Source organism: Lepidochelys olivacea (genome assembly GCF_965140295.1).
Source record: "Lepidochelys olivacea isolate rLepOli2 genome assembly, chromosome: 2".
In the NCBI taxonomy this organism is placed as follows: domain Eukaryota; kingdom Metazoa; phylum Chordata; order Testudines; family Cheloniidae; genus Lepidochelys; species Lepidochelys olivacea.
The window spans coordinates 167,519,302-167,545,352 of NC_140412.1; the positions used below are offsets into that span (position 1 = coordinate 167,519,302).

The 26,051-nt window shown below is 42.5% G+C and overlaps 1 protein-coding gene across 3 annotated transcripts in view; it reads left to right on the top strand.

Moving 5' to 3' along the window:
• COBL (cordon-bleu WH2 repeat protein) overlaps positions 1-26,051 on the top strand; it is a 171,415-nt gene that overhangs the window by 14,381 nt on the left and 130,983 nt on the right. For 2 of the 3 annotated variants that reach the window (XM_084620008.1, XM_084620009.1), the window contains exons 3-5: positions 9,598-9,805; positions 11,016-11,244; positions 18,432-18,526. In XM_084620008.1, the coding sequence (XP_084476134.1) occupies positions 9,598-9,805; positions 11,016-11,244; positions 18,432-18,526 (532 nt within the window). Of the gene's footprint in view, positions 1-9,597; positions 9,806-11,015; positions 11,245-18,431; positions 18,527-24,571; positions 24,656-26,051 lie in introns of all 3 variants that reach the window. The other variant, XM_084620007.1, reaches the window with a different exon arrangement.

Consider the following 26,051-nt stretch of genomic DNA (forward strand, 5'->3'; position numbering starts at 1 on the left):
CTGTGCCAAAGATAAACTCTGTCTTTCATCAAAAACAACACACAAAGATTATGATGGACTTAATGTGACCTCATCGGATGAAGTGAGCTGTAGCTCACGAAAGCTTATGCTCAAATAAATTGGTTAGTCTCTAAGGTGCCACAAGTACTCCTTTTCTTTTTGCGAATACAGACTAACACAGCTGTTACTCTGAAACCTGTCATTAATGTGACCTGTATGTTTTGTATAAACTGCCAAGGAGCTGCCAGATCTCCCTCCCTCTGCAAGACAGCATTCAAACTTTGGAATTGATGCACCCATCACAATGTGCTCATCTCAGCTGTCTGTCTACAAGGGATACAGAACGGGATAACCAACAGTCTCAGTGGGAATTTTCTCACGACAATGAGTGTATACTGAATTCACAGGTGCTTCAAGATATAGCCACTCTTTGTGGAAACAGTCACTGGCAGTTGCCCTCATCTTCCCAGCGAACAGAGCCCACTTGTATGTCTGTTTTCCCAGTTTCCTACCCTATCCAAGATTCTGTTGAAAATTCAACAAAACAAAGCGAGAGTTATTGTGATTGCCCCTCTTGACTATGACAAGTCTGGCTCCCTTACCTGATGCAGATGGCAGTATGCCCTCCTGTTCCTCTGACATCAGCCCATTCCTCACCCGCTCTCTCAAAACAATGGGCTGACCCTTCACCCCAACCCATGGGTCCTCCGCCTCCAGGCTTGGATCTTTTTGTTCCAAGGCTTAGAAGCAGAATGCTCTGACAAGCTGAAACACATGTTGCAACACAACCACAAGTTGACCACTCCACATACCTATCTACAAAATGGAAACGACCCCAAGTTTGTACCATTCCAAACGGACAGCCCCAACCTCATCTTTCCTCCCTCTGATTTTGCACTACATTTTAAACTCTCACTCAGCTCCCTTAAGGTACATCTCATGGTGAAAATGGCTTCTCACTTGGAGTTTGCTCACCACTAATGTGTAGACTCTTTAAGGGCATTGAGACTCTCTTTCCCCATGTGACACCACCCGCTCCAGCCTGGGACTTTAATCTAGTTCTCAGGGCTTGGACTAGACTTCCCTCCAAGTCCAGGGCAACTTGTTCTCTCTTACACCTGTGCGTGACGACAGCATTTTTAATTGCCATCACCTCAGCTAAGCACATACGAGAAATAGCGGCCCTGATGGCACACCCATCATTCACAGCCTTTGTCTTTTAAAAAAACAAAAAACAAAAACAAACCAAAAAAAAACTCTAAGGCCATATCCCAAGTTTCTCTCTACTTTTTCTTCACTTTCCATATGAATCAACAGATCCATCTCCCTGTTTTTTTCCAAAACCACATTGTGACAACTGGGAGACAATTGTGCATATGCTAGATATTAGAAGGACATTGGCATTCTACTTGGACAGGACTAAGGACTTCAGAAAATCCCCTAAACTCTTCCTTTCATCCACAGAAAGATCCAAAAGCTCTGAGATACTTCCTCAAAGACTATCCAAATCGGTCTCTAGTTACATTAATCACTTAGCAAGGGCGCAACTTACTTCCGTCCATATGCACTCCATGAGATCAGTTCCTACCTTAATCACATTCCATAGGGATACTCCTATCTCCCCAATCTATAGAGCAATGACTGGGGCCTCTGTCCATACTTTCACAGAACATTATGCGATCACTGAAGATTTGGCCGCTGACACCATCTTCAACTTCACAGTAGTCTCTGTAGTAAAAGACTCCGCTCCGAAGTCCCAGCCTCCAGTGGTGGGTACTACTCCGGCGTCACCTAAAGTGGAGCACCCATAGGGACACTACTCAAAGAAGAGGAAGTTACTCATCTTGTGCAGTAACGATGGTTCTTTGAGATGTGTGTCCCTATGGGTGCTCAACGATCCACCCTCCTCCCCTGTACTTTGGAGTTCTCTACAGGTCTCTGTGGTAGAGAAGGAAGTGAGGGGGGTTCTCCCGTGCAGTGCTAAATAGCCTTGAGGCAGACCACGAGGGAGGGAGAGCACATGCGCGGGCTCAAGGGGACACTGCTACCAAAAATCTCCGATTAGAGGTGCAGGGGCACACAGACACCTAAAGTGGAGCACCCATAGGGGGACACATCTCGAAGAACCATTGTTACTGCACAAGGTGAGTAACTTCCTCTTCCTGCAAGCACGTGCATCTCTTCCCTTCCCCGATTTTTCTTCAGGGGCTGTCTCAATCATCACCAGTCCTATCAAGTTTTCCACCAGTTGAGTCTGGTGGGTGGCATTCTCCTCTGTTACACCAGTGTAAAGCATGAATGACTTCATTGACATTAATGGAAGTCATTCAGAATTTATATTCATGAATCTGCAAGCAGAATTTGCCTTTATACATTGTGATAAATCTATCTTTTTAGGGTTGTAAAATCACTCCCTCTTTTGAGATCTGCCAGCAGCAAAGTAAGTCATGTGGCTCTGGAAATCAGCATCATGAAAGATGGCTGGGTAACTGAGGAAGCCCAATTTAAAAGGAAACTGTCCACTTGAGAATCACGTTTGTCTCAAAATATTGGACCTCCTATATTTACAAGCAATACCTTAGATTATTATAACTGAAAATAGCTAGAGGGGAATGTTCTCTATTTTTTGTTCACTTTGTGCATTTGACTGTATTTATGTATAGTCAATTTCTCCCTTGCAGAAAAGACCCTTTTAGAAATCAGCAAGAAAGCAGGGAAGTCCTTATAAAATATATTTGAATGATGTTCAAGTAGTACAGCCTGACTTTAATACTTTTTATTAAGGATACTTTATCAGAAATTGGATTTTTTTTTAAAGTATAAAAACAATTCACATTGACAGTGTCCCTTTATTGTTGTGGCTACTGGCAGCTCCTCAAACACACAAGTTGTTTCAGATTTTGGAAACGGGACCCTGCAGATTTGAGGGCAGAATGGAGCCCTTGATGAATGGTGTTGTGATATAACAGTATTATACGAAGCATTTTGTCCTTTTAGAATAATTAATCCCTGTGAACTCTAGAATAGTATGTGTTTGCCTCTTGGGAAATCAGACTTCCTGTACCAAAATAGTCATGGAATATCTTTTTTTTAAACAACTAATCAGTTCTTATACTCTTGTGTAACCACTGCATCGTGTCCTGAAACGATAACCTAAATGTGTGATTTTATTGCACCAGATCAGCACAAGCTTCTGGCAGGTCTGAAAGAGGAAGGATGACAAGACATTAAGAAAGCAAATAAATGTGAGCGCTCCTAAAGCAACTGCAGATCTAATATTCTTTTTCTGTGACCAGTTGCTTGAAGTAGACCCTTTGAATCAGTGAAAGCAAAGGAAGGAATCGCTATCCCCATAGGTCAACTTTTAACTGGATTGATCTGAAGAAAGTCTACCTTGCTGTTCACTCCTCTTCCCAGTATTTCCTATGAGTGAATTGAAAACTGGTTTCATCTTTGCCCATTTCTGGAACTGAACCAAATCTGAACCATTTGTAAGATTCAGGACCTGTTTGGTTAACTCCCCCTCCCAACACTCTGGTCTTCTGCTGCTGGGATCTTACATTCCTGCAGTTCCTTTCTGGGACTTCTCTAGTGTGCCTCAGAGAGCACACTGTGCCTGGGATGCTGTAGGACATCCCAGCTGCACTGTGCACCCTGGGATGTTGCCAACTGGACAAGCCTAGAGTGCATTAATTACAAGTTAGCCTCTTGAGGTCCCTTCCAGTCCTGTGATTTTATTATTATAATACCCGATGATACCTCCATGAAAAGGCCCAGTAAGTGCCCCCTGTGGAGGGCTGTGGTTTTCTATCAACTGGCTTCCTTGGTTCAACAGTAGAGTGTACAGTTGCTTTTTTCTTCTTCCCAGTTTCTCTGATCTCTCCAACCTTGCCAGCAGCATTGTTATACTCATGAAATACACCAGATACTCTAGAGACAATTTCTATACCAATCCCAATATTTAGCTAATGTGCTGGCCCTCTTTTTGTCACTGCTGGGGTTTGATATCTGCAGCATTAGGAGTAGTTATGCTGGACATTGCATGTAATATTGCCATGTGTTGCAGAAGAATAGCCAGGGAATTTTGAACTATCCTTGACTTTGGAAACCAACCTCCAGGTTTGGATGAGGGAGGGTGAGAGTGATTAATGGGACAGGGAAGGAGAGAAAGTGTTTTTGATCATCTAGGGAGCTAGCTCGGATGATGACTAAGCTTCCACAGTCATGTCTATTATGGTGATTTACAGTAAGCTAGGCACTTCAAAGATAATGCATAAAAGATAGGTCCTTGACCTAAAGAATGTACAAGTTAAAGCCCCAATCCCACACTGGAGGCTTGCAGGACAGAGCTCTCGGCCTATATGGAGCCTTACTGATTTCAGCAGGGCTCTGCACAGGCATATGGGGGGTAGTCTGCTCTCCCAGTTCTCAGTGCAGGATCGAGACCTAAAAGATAACAGCTACAGCTTACAAGTCATCTCACAGAATGGTTTCTAAGGAAGGGCAGCTCTAAAGAGAGAGGGACTGGGGGTGTGTTTGTGTACATACTGGTGGTACTAGGTCCAGGTTAATAGAAGGAAATAGTTACAAATAATAAAGGGCTACCAAGCTAAATGTAGAAGAGGTTTAACAACAAATAATTAGGAAATTTAAAACCACGGAAGGATTAAAACCAAATAACAAGAATTGAAGTACAAAATAGCAAATAGGATGTGAGTCAAAATTAGAGCAGCCAGGCAGGTTCTAAGCCACAATAGGCAGTCAAAAGGCATATGGGCAAAATAGACAAATATAAAGCAAAAGGACATTTTTCTGCATCTGTCACCCGCACTCCACTTTTGGCTGAATATTCCCTGTTTAGTTTGTCGTGTTGTAGTAGCCGTGCAGTCCCAGGATATTAGAAAGACAAGGTGGGTGAGGTAATACCTTTTATTGGATCAACTTTGGTTGGTGAGAAAGACAAGCTTACACAGAGCTCTTCTTCAGGTCTGGGAAACGTACTCCGGTGTGTTGTGAGCGGTGTTGATCATTGTAGCAGTCACACCTCTCAAGATTCATGGCTCCTACGTATGCCTATCACAACATGTAGTGTGCCTCATCCAGTGCATTAAATGCCCCAACAACAACTATGGAAGTAAAACCAGACAATCACTATGCTGTCAAATGAACTGACACAGGAAAATGATAAAAGACAAAAGCACCCTATTACCTATGGGTGAACACTTTTCACTGAGCGATCACTCTATATCTGACCTATCAATCCTCATCCTCAAACGAAACCCGAACAGCACTTTCAAAAGATGAGCCTGGCAGCTTAAATTCATAACCATGCTAGACACTAAAAATCATGGACTGAATAGAGACACTGGATTTATGACTTATTACAACAGTCTATAACTTATTAACACCCCCCCACCACCCAGCTGTTCCCTCCCCGACCCCCACCTTCCTTTCCCCCATGACTGGATGGGTGTTAACGGGCCACTTCACCTTAAATGGTCCCTTGAAATATGTGTTAACTCCTAACACAGCTAAACAATCTATTCCACTTTGTATTTAGCTGTGACACTTTGAGGACATTTCCCAGACCTGAAGAAGAGCTCAGTGTAAGCTTGAAAGCTGGTCTCTCTTACCAACGGAAGTTGGGCCAGTAAAAGCTATTGCCTCATTCACCTGTTTAGTTTGTAAGTTTCACAGGGCAGGGACCTGTTTTTATTCTGTCAGTAGAGTATCTCCCCTTCCCCCCCAAATGCACTAGTGTATATTTAAACTGACTACTCTTGGTGCTTCTAGTTGAGACTAAGTTGAGGCCACTCCCAGAACAACTCTGTTGTTTACTCTATCTTCAAAGTAATGTGCAACTGTAAATCTCTTCCTTGAGTTTTACAGGGGAACCTTGTGACACAAGGGAGCCAAACACTGTACCTAAGTGGGATGTCAGCCTGATAAGTACTGCTGACATGGCAGTCTCTCTTCTTTACTTTCCAGCCTTGGTTTGCAATATCATACTCTTTAATAATACAAGAGTGATATGGAGCCAAATTACAGTCCCTTGTTAAAAATATCTGCCTGGGCAATCATGTCTGAATCTTAACATGGTTTCTTTCAGCAGTTCGTGGATTCTTTTTGTGCTATAGAGTTTACAGCTCTCTAAAGAGTGTTGGAGGTATTTGAGGGAAGAGTCAGAAAACTAACAAAGTTATATTTCCAAGTTCTGGCTTGAATAAGTAAAGAATGTACATCCTAGCTGGAGAGTCAGTGTAAAAGAGATTAACCTGTGCAGGAGGGGGCAAAGAAAGGAGTTCTCCGCTCTGGAGCTGAAGAAGTCCTGAGACTGGACTTTAAAATCAACGACCTGCTTCACCCAATCATGGTCAGAATGGAGCACCAGGCATCCAGGGGACAAGGTGAAGAGGTAAAGATGGAGGAAGCCCCTTTTGGCCATTCTAGAAGTGACAGTAACAAGCTCCCAAGAAAGCACCAAGGCCCAGATGATGGGGAAGAAGGGTCAGCCTACTTCTGATTCTTAAGGCACTAGGCAGGTGGGAATAAATAAAGAGGAAATAGGGAAGAACCCTGTCACATGGATGCTATTACTTAGAAAGGATTTACCAATACTTTAAAGCAGTGGGGAGCAAATAAGGGGAATCCCTTTCTCTTCATAGTAAGGAAATGTTTCTTCAGGGGTCCCCTGGGACAGGCAAAAAGAGCACATTCTGATTCAATCTTGTGTCATGGAAATTCAATGCAAGTCGTTCCTTTCTCAGAAGCGCGGCCTAAAGATATCCTTAAAGTTCACTTTTCAACAAAGTCCAGCAAGATGGCCCAAATTCAGGTTATAGCAGGGAACAAATAAGAAACCACTGGCTCTAGTGCACATAATCCATTCTATTCACCATGAAAGGAAGTTGAACTTCTGTTTTCCAGGAGTCCCCTGTCCTGACCAGACCCCATAACCTCTCATGGTTTCCTCTTAATGAGCCCCAAACTACTTAAGGGGCCCAGCTGTCAGCTCCTCCCCACAAACCTGGCACTTATGGCAGTCTGTGAGAGAGAGAGAGGGGGAGAGAGATTCTTCCTTTAAACCCAAAGGAGGAGCTTGAACCCTTTACTGTCCAGCCAAAAGCAAGATACACATATCCCATCCTGCATCCCTAATGGGAGAGCTCCAGAAGAGAGTGGCACATCTAAATGGCTGAGGGCAACCCTGACATAGTATTCTGCGAACAGTGTGCACTTCTTCGCTTCCACAGCATGTACAACTCCAGCAGGAAGAAGCAAGAGCTAGAAGAGCTGGTTTTCAACATGAGCCAAAGGGAGACTCCAAAATTAAGATAACTGCCTGAAAGCCAACAATGAAGTGAGGTAGGAACCAATCCACAAGCTACCAATCACAACCAGAAAATAGTGTTTTGAACTTTCACATCCATATAAACAGTATAGTGCCAACCCTCTCTGTGGATGGTGAGTGAGGTATGCATTGTGGATCCTATTTACAGCAAATAAAGAGCTCACTACACCCCTTGTATATTGAAGTACATTGTACAAAGTGCATTTCCAGGGATAGTGAATCTCTGCTTATGGTGAAGTTCTATAGAAAAAAATAAATTTAGTACAAAGGGCTTCCACTTCATTTAGCTTGACTTCTTATCTCTCTGGAAACTTTAGTCTATAAGGGAATCTATTCATTCTGCATTTAGTCCACAGACTTCTTTTAGTTCTGTTTTTATTCTGCTGACATTTTGAGGAAACGTTTCAAGTTTCCGTTTTGATAAAATTGCTCTTTGAAGTTGTTCTAACAGTTTTTATCTTTCAATCTGTGGGCTCCTAAATAGTACAGTTGAAGCTTGGGGATGTTTTCCGTGGCAGTTTTGAGTATTTATAAGCAGGATGAAACAGGATTGGGCGTTGCAGATCTCATTTGAAATACTTACTGTATGTAGTTCCCATCTCCTCTGCACTCAGCAGTTGCTGGAGAATCAGCTTTCTTTTCTCTCTGCTGGGGTTGAATTCATCTCAAATGATTGACCATAATTTGCCTTTTTCATATCATCTGTATGAAGTCTACTACTTTGTTGGAAATATGATTGCTGCTAGAAAAGTGCTGATGAACACAATGCATAGTTTAATGAGATACCACAGCATGAGTATTATAGTTGTGTTCTGGAACTGCAATAATTCAGTGCATGAAGGTCAGTATTTTTTTCAACCTCTATGCTAATTTTTTTTTTTTTTTAATGAAATAGCTTGCGTGTTTTAAGATGGCATTTTGGTTGTTAGCCAAACTTGTGTGAGTTACTGCTATGCTACGTGTTGCAGAAACACATAATTTTATTTAAATAAAGATGTCTAGTAGAATATAGAATTTATAGTGAGGTGTTATGAATTTAAGTTCTTCCAGATTGTTCTATTCTCTGAAACAGCAGCAATAAGGCAGAGAAAAACAGCATATGCAAATTCTATTTAAAAAGAGAGCTACTTACCACTGTCTATACACAAAGAGGCAAACTGATATCTATATCGCGATGGATAGATATGCAGCCTCAACCTATGGCTGTTCACTGCTGCACACGTGTGTATGTGGGAATATGCAGTAGTTCTGTACACGTGCATGCATATTTCAATGGATTTGTATATTGCTACATTTGGATAGAGAAATGGTTTCAAAATATAATTATAAGTGCTTGAAAATGTGAAATAGTGCACACATATTAGACAATGGAACTTCCAAATGTATTTTCATATAGATGTACTGCGCAAGGGAGCACAGCTATCTAAAGTGCCTGGTTTTCCTGAAGTGTTTCCCCTCATCATAAAACCACCATGGTTAGATCTTCAGTCTTCTTATTCCCCCTAGTAGTGTTCCTCTTTCATCTATGATCTGATTTTTCAAATTTCCCAGGCTTGTCCATTTTGCACCTGAGAATGCTCTTGGAGCCTGTAACAGATGTTAGAAGAGCAGCTTCTCAGGCTGTGTCTTGGCTCCTACGTCAAGGTTGCTGCTCCCTATGTCCAGTGCATCCTGGTAGGGAAGTTGGGCTCAATCCCTAACTCCTTTGTCTCTCTGGAGAGAGGATTCCTAAGCCGCTCCATGCCTGACTTTTCGGAGCTGCCAAAGCCGTTCTTGCAAATTCCCCAGTGACTCCATTAAGTGCCCGCTCCTGGTCGTGCTTGTGAATTAATGGTGTAATTAAAGTGGAATGGTGTAATTAAAGTGCATAGTGGAAATATGCCTGTTCCTCCAGATGGTGCTGCATCTATGTAGTTTTTCTTCTTTCTTTCTCACTGAAAAACATCACCCATGGAGATTACAGGTCCCAGATCGAAACACTCCTTTTTTTTTTAGCTGACTGACCAGGATGTTCCCATCAGTGTGGAGCATTTTATATTGGGACATGTAATCTCTGTGTTCTTCAAGCCCATAGTGAGGATGAAGGCCACTGGATTGTAGAACTTTATGGGGGCATTTAGCAGACAAGGTGCACTCTGCCTGCCCTTGGTTTATGCTCTGAGTACTGTTGGATTAGTTCTGGTATTCTGGTGTCTAACAATGTGTAGTTAATTAAAGGCTACAGAGAGTCTTTTTTTTCTTTGCAGTAAAGCCGTGATGGATCTGTTGGTGGATTTGTGCAGCCGGTACCACTTGAATCCAGTTCACCATACTCTTGAGCTGAAGGCTTGTGGGATGCAACCTTTGAGTTATAAGCCTAATACTTTGGTTGGGGCGCTGGATGTACAGACAGTACTTCTGAAGGAGAAAGTTCCTGAAGGGAAGACAAAACGACCTCCACCTAGGATCCCTGAGGTCAGTACTGCCTGCTGCTAGAACAACACTATGGGACCATCATTATAGTAGTATATCTTCAAGCAGCGATGCTGATACTCCCTGTTCCACCCACTTTTTTTTTTTTTTAATCTTTAAATCAGGATGGGGGAGGCTTGTGTACAGACTGATGCAGTCATCTGTTAAACTGGTAAAGTTACTATTACTCACTCTGGATACTAGCATTCTGTTGTAGTAATAAAGTTAAATATAGTATTTAGGGCAGATTAAATCATTATGTCAGAATCTGAAGGGACATTTATGAAATAAAGTTTTTAAACTGAAAATAATCACTAAAGTGAATTTTAAGATGTTTCACCTGTTTTCTTTATGTAGTGACTTTGCACATACAGTAAGTATATTGTATAAGTAACGGTTATTTATCAAGAAGACCAGGAACCTTAAAGTAAATGGAAAGTTTCACCATCTGGGAGAGATTTGGAGCCAACCATCTTCCAAAGACTTATTTTTTCTCTGAAATATGAACATTAATGGGAATCAGTGCATCTGATCACATTAAAATATCACAGAGGGAGCTACTTACGCACACTGAAAAATGACATTGTTTTAAATAAGCAGCGCTCTGGCCACAGCTCCTTTCCCCTGGCCACATTTCCTATATAGGCACTATGTGCAGGGGCGTGGTGTAAAAGCTGCTTTTCTCCAACTGGAGAATCCTTACTTGGCAAGATCTCTTGGATTTATGACCCCTTTGGGCAGGTGTATCATGCAAAGGGGCCTTAGTGTAACCCAGAATATGGGCCAAAATTTCTTCCCCCTCTGCTCCTTGAATTAAAATCTTTATTTGCCAGTATCTGGTTTTGGAACAGATTTTTTTCCCCTCCCATTTGATTAACTTTGCTTTTCACTCTTCCTCCAGGTATTTTACTGTCTATGCTTTGAATGTCATTCAAATGTGGTGGTGCTTATTTACAGTAGGATTCCTAATGCATGACTGCCTCTGAGTTTGCTCTTATACACTAGTCCTTGTGAATCACTCCTTGGAGATTTTTTTAAGATCTTGTCCAATAGCAAGTTTCCCCATGTGGGTCACTAAGTTTGCACCGGAAGGATCAAGGCAAAACAAAGTCTTCAGTACCTGCTCTGTGTCACTGGAAAGCATGTAGGGGGTCGGTGTGGAGACACCCACATAAAGCCTGACAGTGTCTGTCTGTTTCCTTTGCTTTCTCAGAAATCCATGAGGTTGGTAGTGAATTACCTGAAGACACACAAGGCTGTGGTACGAGTTAGTCCTGAGGTGCCTCTGCACAGCATAATCCCAGCCATTTGTGAAAAATGCGAGGTCAGTCCAGAGCAGGTCGTCCTCCTGAGGGACAATATCACGGGGGAGGAGCTGGAACTTACAAAGTCCTTGGACGAGTTAGGGATAAAGGAACTGTATGCTTGGGACAGGAAAAGAGGTGAGTCTAGTTTAATTGCATCTGCTATGGCTCTAGTGATCTACCAACGATTACACATGATCTGTATTTACATCTTCGTTGCTTTAAAACCAGACTTAAATAGAAGGGTGACATTCATGTCAGCTTTACAGAGCTACTCGTGTTTTATAATCAAGGCCAGTAGCAACAGCAAGGATAACAGTGCATTCAGCTGCCATCCAGGAGTCCCCAGAATGTAAATAGCGTGACTTGTTCCCAGGCATCATGCCAGTAGAGGCTAACAGCTGTGAAAGAGATGATTGGCTCAGTCTAAACACACAGGGAGGAGCCTCGTTGCCCCGAGGGCTGCTGCCAAAAGGGGCACACAGGGCACTGGTGCTGTATCCAGACAAAGCTGCTCATCCACCTGTGCTGTGACACAGAGAACGAGGGAGAGCTAACGTGCCACCATCATGGCAGCTGATAGAAATGAGAGGAACAGAAATAGACCAGGGCTTATGATAAAAAATTGCTGCTAAATGCCAAAGCAATTCCTCCTATGAACAAAGCTATGTGCTGTTAATGAAGAGGCACCGATGAGGTATTTTTATTTAAAATAATGTTCTTTTGTGTTTTTTCTCCTCCTCTAAACAATATTCTAATGCCACCTATCTGGACTTCAGTTTGGTCAGACAGCTCTTTGATCCAGAGAGCATAGATATTAAATGTGCTTTAGACATCCTAGGCTGCCACTGCCGAGTGCTGGTTTTTTTTACTAACAAAAAGTGATCTTCATTTAAAAAAAAATCTTTTATTTTTCTTTCACTGAGTAGTTCTTCCAAAAGAGCTGATGTCATTGTTTATTGTTTAGAAAATGTTGCTACCACATATGGTGCTAGACAGGCTTATTTTTTATTTATACAGTCATTTATTTATGTTGGTGTTGGGTCTCTTCTTTCAAATCTGTCTGTTAAATGACAGTTTTACCCTGGAATGATCAACATTTCAACGAGTTTAGGCTTTTAAGTAAACTAAGTATTTCCTTTCCCTTTGAAATGGCGAGAGGCTCAAAAAAGACACCCACAAATTAAAGTGCCACAACTCAAATGCTACTTCTCTTCTATTTAGACATATTTACAGTGAAACACTTTGGAGCAGCATGTTAAGCATACAGAGTGTTTGTCCTTATAGCATGGCATATTTCAGAGACCTCTCGCTAGAATAATGAGTCTGGGCCTTCTTAAAACATTTTTCTTTTAATTTAATATTTGGACCAGAAAAGTAGCAAAGTGCATTGGCTACAATATTGGCCCTAATCAGGTTCACATTTTGGTACCCATGCAGAGCCCTACTGAACTCCATGTTAGCAGACCCAATTGCAGGATTTGAACCATAGGAGCAGACTGTAATATTACAAATCTTACCCATTGCATAGGTGATTGACACAAGAAATTAACTTCTGTTTCTCAATTAACCATTACATTAGAACGATATTACATCTGATCCCAAAAATGTATTTCTGCAGGATTCATTCTTTTCTGTTATTTTTTCATATCTACCTGCCTGTGTGTCAGTCCTGAGTAATAAAAAGAAATAATTTTAGTGGAGTTTCCCCAGGGTGATCCTGCAAATACAATATTTCTCCCAAGGTTTTGCTGGTATCAAGATTTTCCCTACCCTGCAGTCATTACAGAGGGAAAATTCTCATTAAATTCAGTGGCAGTAACCCATTCATCTGGGCTGCAGAATACAGCCCCATGTCAATTATCAGGTGGACAAAATGGATTGTTCCAACATCTTATCTCATTAGCAGAGGTGCCCCTATAACCCTAAATACGGTATTGGATGTGCTCAAAACACAGACTGTGTGTAAGAGCAAATTCTAGTTGAGTGACTCCTCACTTGAGGCACCAACACTTCGTTCCAAAGTTCTATTAAGTCTTTTGTTAAAAGAGAAACTCTGCTTTCACCTGGTTACATAGTTTCTCTTAGAAGTTGAAGCAGTTTCAATAAAGATTAAGAATTAGAACAACAAACCTCTCTACTCAGGTAAGTGCATTGTTGCTTCTAACAGCAGCCTTGCATGTCCAGTTTCAGGGAAAAAAACCCACCTTTCTTTATGGTGTTTCTGAAGACCAAATATTAAGGGTAATGGATAGTATCTGTGGTTTACTGGGTCATGTGTCAGAAAGTTAATGTGGTTTTTCTTGTCCTTTCATTGCCTGCTTTTTCCAGTTCTTCCATCAAATACTCAGTCTGAACCTTCTCTGAGCTATAGAGGTACTGTACAACAATGCTTAGGGAAAATCAGTTTCCCCTTCAGGTTGTCTTTTTAGCATGGCTTTGGTAGCATAACAAAATTGCAAGGTCATAGCATAAAATACTACAGGGAACAGAGTTGTTTACATTATCTGTTTTATATCATAGACAGTGATTATTTTCAGTGCAGATGGACTGCTTCACTTGCCTGCATTTCTGGCCAAAGTGGCGGGAGGGAAAATACATTGGTCATGGAATCATTTCCATTAAAATGTCAATATTTTAAAACCTTATCACATACTGATGCATGGAATCCTGGTAGATGCCTATAATCTAAAATGTGATTATCTGAATTTCATCAGATCATCTTAAATTTTGCTTTGTCTCATGAGCAAAATGAGAATGTTTTGATTGCCCCAGAGGCATTTAACTACTTGGGGTTTACCTGTACCTTAGTTTTGAACTGGAAAAAACAGATGCTGAGATATCCATGTGTGTGATGATTGTGGATAAACAATGACATTTTAATTGAGACCACTGTATTAGGGGATGTGTGACGGGTTCCCCCCAGGGTGCCACTTGGAACTGGAGTACCACTGAGGCCCCTGACCCACCAAGGGGTCCCGCATGGGCTCCCTCTCACACCATATTGCTGTGACAAGCTACAAAGTCTTCCAGCCTGCACTTTCACCAGCGTACATACAGGTAGGGACACACCCAGCTGCAGTTAGAAACAGGCTCTCTGACCAGCCCCGGCATGGGAAAGCTACTCCCAGCTCCTCAGGCACATACCCCCTCTGGAGTATAAACCCAAAATTATTCCATCTTGCGTTGCACAGGGAACTGTTCAGCGTAAGCTCATTAAATTTGCCCCTTCCCTCAATGCGTAGAGGAATATGCAGCAGCCTTTTGCCCCATGTTATGATTCCCACACACTGGTTTAGATAAAGCGAAAAACAAGTGTATTAACTACAAAAGATAGATTTTAAGTGATTATAAGGGATAGAAAGCAGATCAAAGCAGATTATCTAGCAAATAAACAAAAAACACAAGCTAAACTTAATATACTAAATAGATAGGGTGAAAATCTGCTATTTATAACCAAAGAGATTATACAAGTAGGCTGCAGATTCTTAAGGGGCAAGCTGCACTTGCTTACAGCTTGGAATCCCCAGGTATTCCATTCACAGGCTAAAAATCCCTTTAGTCTGGGTCCAGCACTTCCCCCAGTTCAGTCTTTGTTCCTCAGGTGTTTCCAGGAGTCTCCTTGGATGGGGAGTGAAGCACACCAGATGATGTCACTTCCTACCTTATATAGCTTTTGCATATGGCAGGAACCCTTAGTTTCAAAGCTTGGCTCCCAGACAGGTCTGTGGAAAAACACTGACATCCCAAGATGGAGTCTAGAGCAGTGGTTCCCCAACTTGTTCTGCTGCTTGTGCAGGGAAAGCCCCTGGTGGCCCGGGCTGGTTTGTTTCCCTGCCGGGTCCGCAGGTTCGGCCGATCGCGGCTCCCAGTGGCCACGGTTCGCTTCTCCAGGCCAATGGGAGCTGCTGGAAGTGGCGCAGGCTAAGGGACGTACTGGCCGCCGCTTCCAGCAGCTCCCATTGGCCTGGAGCAACGAACCACGGCCACTGGGAGCGGTGATCGGCCAAACCTGCAGATGCGGCACGTAAACAAACCAGCCCGGCCCGCCAGGGGCTTTCCCTGCACAAGCGGAGGAACAAGTTTGGGAACTACTGGTCTAGAGACATGTGGTCACATCACATCTTTGTAGAGTCATAGCAACAATTAGTCAGAGGCTGTCTGTAGTGTTCTCAAGAATGCTCCCCAGGTGGAAAATAAGCTCCTCCTAAGGCCTGTTGTTTTTTATTAATGCCCCATTGCCTTGAATAGGCCCTTCCCTACCCATCTATCTTGACTACAAGCATCTTGTCTAATGGGCATTACCCAGGTGCAACTACATTTGAAATATAGAGTCAATATTCCTAACTTCAGATACCAAATGATACATGCATAGAAATAAGATAATCATATTCAGCAAATCATAACATTTTCAGTGACATCTCACATGATTTATCTTGCATAAAATGCATTATAATTATGTCCTAATCATATCATAATAATATCACTCTGAAGAACATGGGGTGCAGTGTCACAGGATGTCTATATTGCAATCACTGGGTATGACTGAAGCTTTTGTAGACATACCCATAGACATCATTGTGAGCTTTTCCAGTACACGTTTTTGCTTGAAAAATGAATGCCAACTTTTTTTTTACAACAACCCTAGGGAAAAGATTTGTAACCAAAACACTTTCAGCAATTGGTTCCTAAACTGTGCCTGCAAAATATGTGTGCAAACATGTACATACTTGGACATTTACCCAGTTAATGTTCATATGGCTGTTTGGTTTACACAAATGTGAATGTTGACACAACACGTGCAGGCACTCATTTTGCAAGTGCATCTAAAATTGCCCAGCTTAGAAAAATAGTCCTCAGTGTTCTTTTGTGTTTCTGTACATGATTCAGAAACAAAAAGTGGGGGTTATTTTCAAATTTCATGAAGAAAATTATAAGCACCGTGTTCTGATTCCTATTGAGGACCTTGTGTGAAATCCTGGCCCCACTGAAATCAGTAGCAAAACTGTTGGCTTCAATGGGGCCATGATTTCATCCCTTGACTTCAGCATTCTCTGTCCTTACTTGCATTGTCCTCGTATTCAGAGAGTGTAGTATCAGTCATGATCTTCCATATGGACTTAAGAGGAAAATTTTGCCCTGAATTCTTTGTTGATGTGAAATAATATACACAATGTCTGAAATCCCATCTCCGTGTAAAATTTTAAAGGGATTTATAATAAAGATGTTGACAGTCTGTAAATTCACCATAGAAATTACATACTTTGGAAAGCTGATCCATGTGGGAGCACCTGGGTACAACCACATGGGAGTTCCATTGAAGTCAAGAGGATTTCTCATGGATGCAGAGATCTGCCTGTGTACATGTGATTGCAGGACTGGGACTATAGTGTGTCTTTAGTGCAGGTGTTCCTTAATAAACATGTATTTCCCTTTCAACTTTTGGGGCCAATAGCTCCCATGGGTTTACCTACAGCTCCCATTGACTCCACTTGACGTTCAGTCTTTACTTTTAAGTATTAAGGGATGGCTTGTGAAGCCCTTATTCACAATGAATCACAGTCTAGCCCTAAGCATGGGGATAGCAATTTCAGACCAACGAGTGCAGGCAATGCTTAGTAGTCATACAGGAAGATATTGGTTAGTTTATTGATGGTATTTTTGTTGAGCTGGAGGGGCATTTTCTTCTTCAATAAGGATGGTGTGTGGTTCTGTTTTTAATCTGTTCATCATATTTACTCTTCTACTATGCTTTGATCTGCTGTATGCACTTAACACCTTCTAACAAAAATGTGATACTTTGTATGACATGCAAAAAGTTTTACAAGAGTCTCCTTTGTGAAATGTATCATTTCACGGTTAAAAAATAATTTAAGGTCATTTTGCTTATTTTTCATGTTACAAAACAAAGCAAATATTTTTTAACTTGTGAATTTTCTCCGTTCGTTAAAACTTCCTCAGACATCAAGAACATTACAACTTGCCAAGAGATAGAGGGCGGCATTTAGGGCCTGATCAATTGCCCATTAAAGTCAATGGGAGAACGACTGCATTGGTTTCAGTGAGCATTGGATCAGGCCTTTAAGGTGGCAGAGCAAATGGCTGAGGGGTGGGGAACTATCATTTATGAGAGCTGGGTGGTCAGAGTTGTTCAACTGGTGTACTGAATTCAGCTTCTTGATATCAAAATGGCCTTTCCTACTGGCTGCTGGCCATGTAATGCATCATGCTGTTCATTATACTGCCAGTGAGACAGATGAGTATACAGCAGTGACTTTTAGGATATGCAATTCCCGAGTCAGCTCAAAGCTGATTTCTGTATCTAAGACACAGCAGTCTGGAAGATACGGACTGTCTGGGCTGTGTTTGGCTCATGGACCACACCTATATCACCTTTCCCCTAAAACATTCATAGAAATACCAAGAAAGCGGTTATTAAGTGGTACTACTAGTGTGAGTAAAGGTTGCAAGATCATTCTCTAAAGAGCTACCACTTCTACAGGAAGGTTCAATTTCCTCTTATACGGCTTGGTCCATAACCCTCTGATATCAATGGGAGTCTTTCCATTGGCTTCTGATGGGTTTGAACAATGCCCATGGGTTGTTAAAAATCTATAATCACTTTTTTAAAGGAGCATCGTTGAGAGTGTGGGGGGAGGGTTGACTCCTAATATGTACTTTAAAAGCATTTTCAAAGGCTAAGGCCTGGTCTACACTAGGAATATTAGGTTGAGTTAACTATGTTGGTCCATGGTGTGAAAAATCCACACCCCTGAGCGGTGTTTTTAAGCTGAACTAAGTCTTCTGTTGACCTAGGTACTACCTCTCAGGGAGGTGGATTACCTAATGAATAGGAAAACCCCTCTTGTCAGCGTAGGTAGTGTCTACACTGAAGTGCTACAGTGGTGCAACTGCAACTGTACATCTGTGCCACTGTAGTGTTTTACAAGAACACAAGCCCTAAATTACTGTGGTAGTGTCTTAATGACAACTTCAGGACTGATCTTACAACCCGTTACTCCTGTGTGTAATGCGTAACCCTGAGACTCAGGATTACAATGGGTCTCATCCAAAACCTGTTGAAATCAGTGGAAAGACTCCCATTGGCTTCAGAGAGCTTTGGACCAGGCCCTAAATGAGAGAGGATCTGATCCAAGTGAGGATCCAGAATCTGTTATATTATTTTGCCTCATGATCACCCCTATGCACACACAACTTGTATTTCAGGGACTAAAGGGTTAACTTGGGATCATTGCTTTTAAAACTTCTGGGTTTGTAACTGTGCTTTTGGGAGTGTAAAAAATAACCCAATATAATTGTTTCAGAAACAAGTCAAAATTCTTCAATAAGCAACGATGCAACAGAAAAAGAAAAGAGAGGATTTCTGGGATTTTTCAAAGTTAATAAAAGAAGCAGCAAGGTAAGGGTTCTGCAAACCATTACCTATTTTATATCATGCTAAAGAGAATTGTGTTCTTTCTAGCTTTATTTAGGGTACCTTTTATATTTCTTCTTTCAAGGATTTGTTTATCCACAAATGTATAAACTACATTCAAGTACAATCATTTTAATCAACATGTCCATGGGCAGGAGTGAGCAATATTTAATGGCCATTCCTAAGAGGGTCTGAAAAGTGGAACACCATGTTTCAGATTACAAAAATAATCTCACATGTAAAACCTCAATATCCAAAAATCCGATGTAATTCCCACAGGAATTATATTAATATCAAACTCTGATGCACTGACAGGCTGAAGAAGTTTTCCTTCTGGGAATAAAATTAAAGGTGAGCTGGACAAGAATTTAAAAATGGGTTTATTTTGGTTTTGCTGAAGCCTGAAAGATGTGTTCCTCAATTTTAAAAGGCAGTTTTGCTACCTGCTAGGCTTTTTTACTTTAGAAAAATCAGAATTCTCAAATCCTGTTTTGTAAAGGTCTTTCAGCCCTCAATTGAAGTAGTTGGGTGTGTTGAACTTTTAACAAAACACATTCTCATCTAAATGTTAGGCTTTTGAGCTCAATAGGCATTAACAATGACAAGCAGGTTCAAATAAGTCACTTCCACTCTCAGTAACTCAAGCCTGGTCTTCACTAGAAACTTAGGCCTGGTCTGCACTATGGGGTTAGGTCGAATTTAGCCCCATTAGGTCGATTTAAAAATGACTGCGTCCAGACAACCAACCCCGTTCCATCAACCTAAAGGGCTCTTAAAATTGACTTCTGTACTCCTCCCCCACGAGGGGAGTAGCGCTAAAATCGAGCTTGCCTGGTCAAGTTTGGGGTAGTGTGGACGCAAAATTGACGGTATTGGCCTCCAGGAGCTATCCTAGAGTGTTCCATTGTGACTGCTCTGGAGAGCACTTTGAACTCTGATGCACTAGCCAGGTACACAGGAAAAGCCACGGGAACTTTTGAATTTCATTTCCTGTTTGGTCAGCATGGCGAACTCAGCAGCACAGGTGACTGCAGTCCCCTCAGAATCGTACAGTGTAGAATGTTTCTACGCTCCCCCTATCATCTCCGTCCCTGAGGTTATCGCAGATTAGAAGGCGAAAAAACACTCATGATCACATGTTTTCAGAGTTCATTCAGTCCTCCCGCACTGATGGGGCACAGCTTAATGCATGGAGGCATTCAGTGGGCAGAGGCCAGGAAAGAATTAAGTGAGCGCGAAGAGCGAAGGCAGGATGTGATGCTGAGGCTAATGAGGGATCAAACTGACATGATGAAGTGTCTTTTGGAGCTGCAGGAAAACCAACAAGAGCACAGACCCCTGCTGCATCCACTGTATAATCGCCTACCCTCCTTCCCATGATCCATAGCCTCCTCACCCAGATGCCCAAGAACGTGGGGCAGGGGGGGTGGAGAGGCTCCGGGCACCTAGCCACTCCACTCCAGAGGATGGCCCAAGCAACAGAAGGCTGTGATTCAAACAGTTTGATCTTTAGTGTGGCTACAATAAGCAATGTGGCCTTATCCTTCCCTCCTCCCCCACCCCACCCCACCCGGGCTACCTTGTCCATTATCTCATTTTTTTTAATTAATAAAGAAAGAATGCATGGTTTCAAAACAATAGATACTTCATTTCAAAGGGGGGAGGGTGGTTGGCTTACAGGGAATTAAAATCAACAAAGGGGGTGGGTTTGCATCAAGGAGAATCATGCACAACTGTCACACTGAAGCCTGGCCAGTCATGAAACTGGTTTTCAAAGCCTCTCTGATGTGCAGCGCGCCTTGCTGTGCTCTTCTAATCGCCCTAGTATCTGGCTGCTCAAAATCGGATGCCAGGCGATTTGCGTCAACCTCCCACCCCACCATAAACGTCTCCCCCTTACTCTCTCAGATGATATGGAGCATACAGCAAGCAGCAGTAACAATGGGAATGTTCGCAAAAAGAAAAGGAGTACTTGTGGCACCTTAGAGACTAACCAATTTATTTGAGCATGAGCTTTCGTGAGCTACAGCTCACTTCATCGGATGCAGGGAATGTTGAATGGTAATGTTGGTTGCGCTGAGGTCTGACCTAGTCAGCAAACAGCGCCAGCGAGCTTTTAAACATCCAAAGGCACATTCTACCACCATTCTGCACTTGCTCAGCCTATAGTTGAACTGCTCCTTACTACTGTCCAGGCTTCATGAACCATGGGAACAAGGGGTAGGCTGGGGTAGGTGTGACCGCGTGGTGCTGCTGGCTGGGAGAGCAGCCTGAAGCAGAAGCCTCCAGCTCGCATGATATTCCAGGCAGGACTGAATCTCCATGAAACGAAACTTAAAGAAGAGAATGACCTGGAGTCTCTGGCTCCATTCGGTGCTCTAAGAGGAGAATAGCCATGTCTATCCAAGTGCCCCGATCGACCTCACCGAGGTCTGCAAGGAGCACCCAGGAGACGTACAACAACTATCAGTCCTCCTGCACAGTCTGCCGCGAAGGCAAGGAGCTGCTGCTGTCTAGCAATGCAGTATCGCATCTGCCAGCAGCACCCAGGAGATGTACGGTGACGGTGAGCTGAGTGGGCTCCATGCTTGCCGTGGTATGGCGTCTGCATGGGTAACCCAGGAAAAAAGGCATGAAACAATTGTTTGCTGTTGCTTTCATGGAAGGAGGGAGGGGGGCCTGATGACATGTACCCAAACCACCCGCGATAATGTTTTTGCCCCATCAGGCATTGGGAGCTTAACCCAGAATTCCAATGGGCAGCGGAGACTGTGGGAACTGTGGGATAGCTACCCACAGTGCACCACTCTGTAAGTCGCTGCTAGCCATGGTAGTGAGGAGGCACTCCGCCACCTTAATGCGCTTAGCGTAGACATACGCAATCGACTGTATGAAATCGGTTTCTAAAAATCGACTTCTGTAAAATCGACCTTATTTCGTAGTGTAGACATACCCTTAAGTCGGTTTAACTATGTCAGTCAGAGTGTGGAAAAATCTACACTCCTGAGCGGTGTTGTTAAAATGACCTAAGTCCTTGTGTAAACAGATGTAGACTGTCTCCCAGAGAGTTGGATTACCTATACTGAAAGGAAAACCCCTCCCATCAGTGTAGAAGGTGTCTATACTGAAGTGCTGCAGTGGTGCGGCTCAGCTGTGGCACTGTGGCATTTTAAGTATAGACAAGCCTTTAGACTTTTCTTCGTTTGAATCTGTGATGTCCATGAACCTGCTAGTTCTGCAGACATCTCTCCATGCCTCCAGGAAAACCAGAGTGGACAAGATCAGAATTTCTATTAGTGCAACATAAAAAACAAAGGGAGGAAAAGCAACAAACCCCCAATCTTTCTTTATACATAAAGAAGTAAAAAAAAAAAAAAAAAAGGCGGGTGGGGGAGGGGGGTTGGGAGGAAGGCACAAATCCACTATTTGCTTTCTTTTCTAGTTGTTTTTTATAATGAAGGGCCCAGTCCTGCTTCTTTTGAAGTCAGTGGGATTTCAGTTCCTTAGGAGGAAGGATGCACCAAGAATTTGGAGTCTAGTTAAATCCCCTCCAGCAGAGAGTCTTCTCACAACCTCCTCAGGGACTCTTTGATTTTCCTTCCACATAATAAATTCTTTCTCGAAAGACCCCTCCATCTCAATAGCCTCCTGTTTTCTTATTGACTCCCTCAGAGCAAGCATGGATTCCAGGATCCTGCCTTAATCCACTGTAGCATGCAGGGTACTGTATACCAGCGGTGGCCAAACTGTGGCTCATGAGCCATATGTGGCTCTTTTACAATTAAAGTGTGGCTCCCAAGCCCCCTGCCCCCTCCTCCTTTCTCCACCTACTAGACTTCGGGGGGGTGGAGCTCAGGGCCTCTTCTGCCTTGCAGTGGGGTGGTTGGGTAGGGGCTTCTGTTCAGTGGGGAGGGGGGGTCTTGGGGCTTCAGCCCTGTGGGGCACACCTGCCGGGGCTTGGGGCTTCAACAGGAGTGGGGATGAAGCCCTGAGCCCCAGCTCTCTGCAGGTGTTTCCTGGCTCTTAAACTTCTGAAGATTGTTGTATGCAACTCGGAGGGCTAGTAAGTTTGACCACCCCTGCTATATACTAATAGATTAGGAGCAGCTTTAGAAGAGGACTTGACTTGTGCCTGGGCAAACGCTTATGCTCCTGCAGCATCCCATAAAAGTGCAGCAGACTCCTTCTGGCCATAACAGTCCACCTATATGTATCCACTTGCATGTAGTGGACAGCTACCACAATTCCATCTTACGTTAATAGGAGCTGTGACTGTTCAGCCTCTGAAAAACCAGAATCAGAGGTCCCACACTGGCCAACCAAAAATGGAGGCATCCAATATTAATGGGCTCTTTTGAAAATCTCACCCTAGATAAGCATGTAGCCTTCTTATTAACAGACCATTCCATCGTGACGGGGGTAAGGATGGTGATGCAGCATCAGAGCGTAAGTCATTAATAACATACACTGATAAGAGTGCGTTTATGAAAGAACTTGCATATATACAGCTCATTTTTAATAAGTGCAAACTTATACTGGAAAGTTTGTACTGTGCATACACAGCAGCCAATTTTAGAATTTTTTTAACTTTATTAACTTTTGCCTAGCTGCAGTATTGCCAAACCCAAGCATTCCAAAATCACGAGACTGGCTTAAAAATCATGAGATATTTAAAAAATAATAAATTTGGGGACTCATTTTCTTTGCCACCGTGTTTCTGAGCCTTTAGGGTGCACTTGGGTCAAATTTTTAAGCTTTTCTCTACAACTATGAGAGCTGAAACCTTTTGGTATTCCACTTGGTTCTCCTCAAGTTTGACTTGCAACATTTCTGTGATTTACAATCCTGGTTTTATGACACCCACTGGGGATGGGGATGAGATTACTCATGACCTATGCAGGATTCCAAACTACTTTCTCTCTCTAATGTTCATAAACTAGGGACAAAAGAAAAACACCATTCTTGGCTGTGATTTTCAAAGGAGCTTAAAGGAATCCCGGTCCTGATTCTTGTCTTCATTACCTGGGTCACTGGCTACAGTCTCTGAGAAACCAGACACTTTATAAATCAAGCATGAAAAATATATTTAAAAAATGCAGTTAACAGTTCTTTCCTGTCGCTAACACTGAAGATTTGTGTGTATAAAATTTGTGTGGTTTGTGTGTATAAAAATGTCTTCTGTATTTTCCACAGTATGCATCCGATGAAGTGAGCTGTAGCTCACGAAAGCTTATGCTCAAATTGGTTAGTCTCTAAGGTGCCACAAGTACTCCTTTTCTTTTTGCAAATACATAACACAGTTACTCTGAAAACTGAAGATAATCAATTTCTATCCTTTACAGTGTTCTTTCTCAAATCAGAATTCTCTTGCCTTCCATTCTCAAGGTTTCAATCCAAGACTTGATTCGCTGCTTGATTTTCTGCTCCCCATGCACTTAGATTCATTCTGATTTGCACACACTTTACACTTAGGGCTAGATTGTAAGTTTTACACAAAGCCCTACGCAAGGAAGCCGGGACCACAGGGCTGCTTATTGCTTTACTCTGCAGGCTATTGTGAAGGGGTTGTAGGGCCACAGCTCAGTTTCTCCCCACCCCTCTCTTGGCCAGTCTGCTCATTGGAATCAGCAAAGATGAGTGGTACTTACTCACAGAGACAGATGTTGTGCTTGTCCCTTGCATGCTCCCCTACCCCTGTGCGCCCAGGAGAATCAGTGGCAATGTGATCCTTGTTCTTCAGTATCCATTTTCTACTAGCTCATCTTTTCCTTCCTTGTGCTGTATAATTCCTGCATTTGTTTGTTTTTTCTGCTGTTCCTAGGTCTCTCTGTTCATATGTTTCTCTCGCCTTGGCTATACTAGGGAGATCTTGCAAACTAGTCAATGTTTCTTAAAAAAATAAAAAGTCCAATGCAGCTGTACTAATTGAATGTCCTGGTCTTGCCCAGATTTGGCACTTTGATTTGGCACAATTATGCCTTGTTTTGTTTGTTTTCCCATGTTGGTGTAGGCTGCTTGTTTGTATTGCAGACAAAAGATCGTTTGAGAATGGATGGTAACTATGGGGATGAGGATGGTTTTAATTCTGCAACTGCTAGTGAAAGGAGCTCAGATGTAAGTACTAACATGGCTTCTAGATGCTCTTACAGCTTCTGCCTCCTTAGACTGTTCGGATCAGCAGACACTATTCCAGCTGCTTGACTAAAAACAGTAGCAGTAGTGCGCTTGATCGTGTGGTTGCCCCAATACTTGGATGTCTTAACACACAGTTCAGGCTTTTCTGACCACCTGAAATGCAACATGGTGTCTTCAAATAAAACTCGCTCTGACTTCAGCGTAGCCAGGATTTCACCCAAGGACTTTAATGCTGAACTGTGTACAAATAATAAGTTTCATTCGTGGCCTGGTGCACTCCTTTTTGGTGCATCAGTGTGGCTCCAAATACTTTCATAAATGATTTTTTGCTTTTCTTTTTAACATTAGAAATATCAGGTCCTCTTTCTGATGGATGACTGTGGCAAGATTTTTGGAGAACCTAGACACTAACTGATTATACCAGATATCAGACACGATGCTCCCTGCTGTCTTTCTTCACCTTATAATCTATGAACTAATTATTAATCACAATAATTACCTTTTTGTTGGAGCACTTTTCAAAATCTTTGGAAGACCATATTGGTGACATCTCAGGTCACTGAAACATGAGCCTGAGCTCACACAGCCCCTTAGTGAGACAGGAAGGAGTGTCTGGGGAGGTTATGCTGAGGCTGAAACCATGCAGCTCAGTGTCTAAGAGGAAGGGGTGGGAAGAAAATGTCAGATAATTGAGGCAGAAGAAATGATAGAGCAATTCTGAAATGGGGACAGTCGTGAAAAAGAGGCCAAGACTGGAGGAATGGATGGAGCACGTGTGGCAGGAGTGGATGGATGTTAGGTTTGAACACTGTAGTTCAGTAAGTCCAGAGAGAGTTTTCACGATCACAGGGGGCAGGTACAGAAAAGGTAATGATGGTGCTACAGGATAGGTGGGGTATAGGCCATGTCTTCACTTCAAAAAGGGTATGTAAAGTCCTCGTGGAGGCAAGGAATAGATGGGTTTTATGGATGTAACTAGTCAAAGTACACCACTGGTAAGGGTATAGACTTGACTTCAACGAGCTACATCTGGACAACACCTATTTGTGTCTTGTCTACTCAAGAATTTTACATTGAGACCACTATCTGACTATAAAACACACTTTTTTGCAATAAAGACCTAGCCATAGTCCCTTCATTTACACTTTGTGCTGTCCCTTGGCCTACATCCTTACATTTCTTTTTGTAGGTAATGTGACTGATCAAATCACAGTTTATGACACTGGAAGAAAAGAACAGTTTTAAAAATTACCCCAACCACTAACTATTTCTTTTAAAATCACAATATAACTTCACGCACAAACAAATCTTAAAATCAGAGGTAATGTGCCAATGTTCAATAACTGGAACGTTTTTAGATCAAGTGATTGATCCT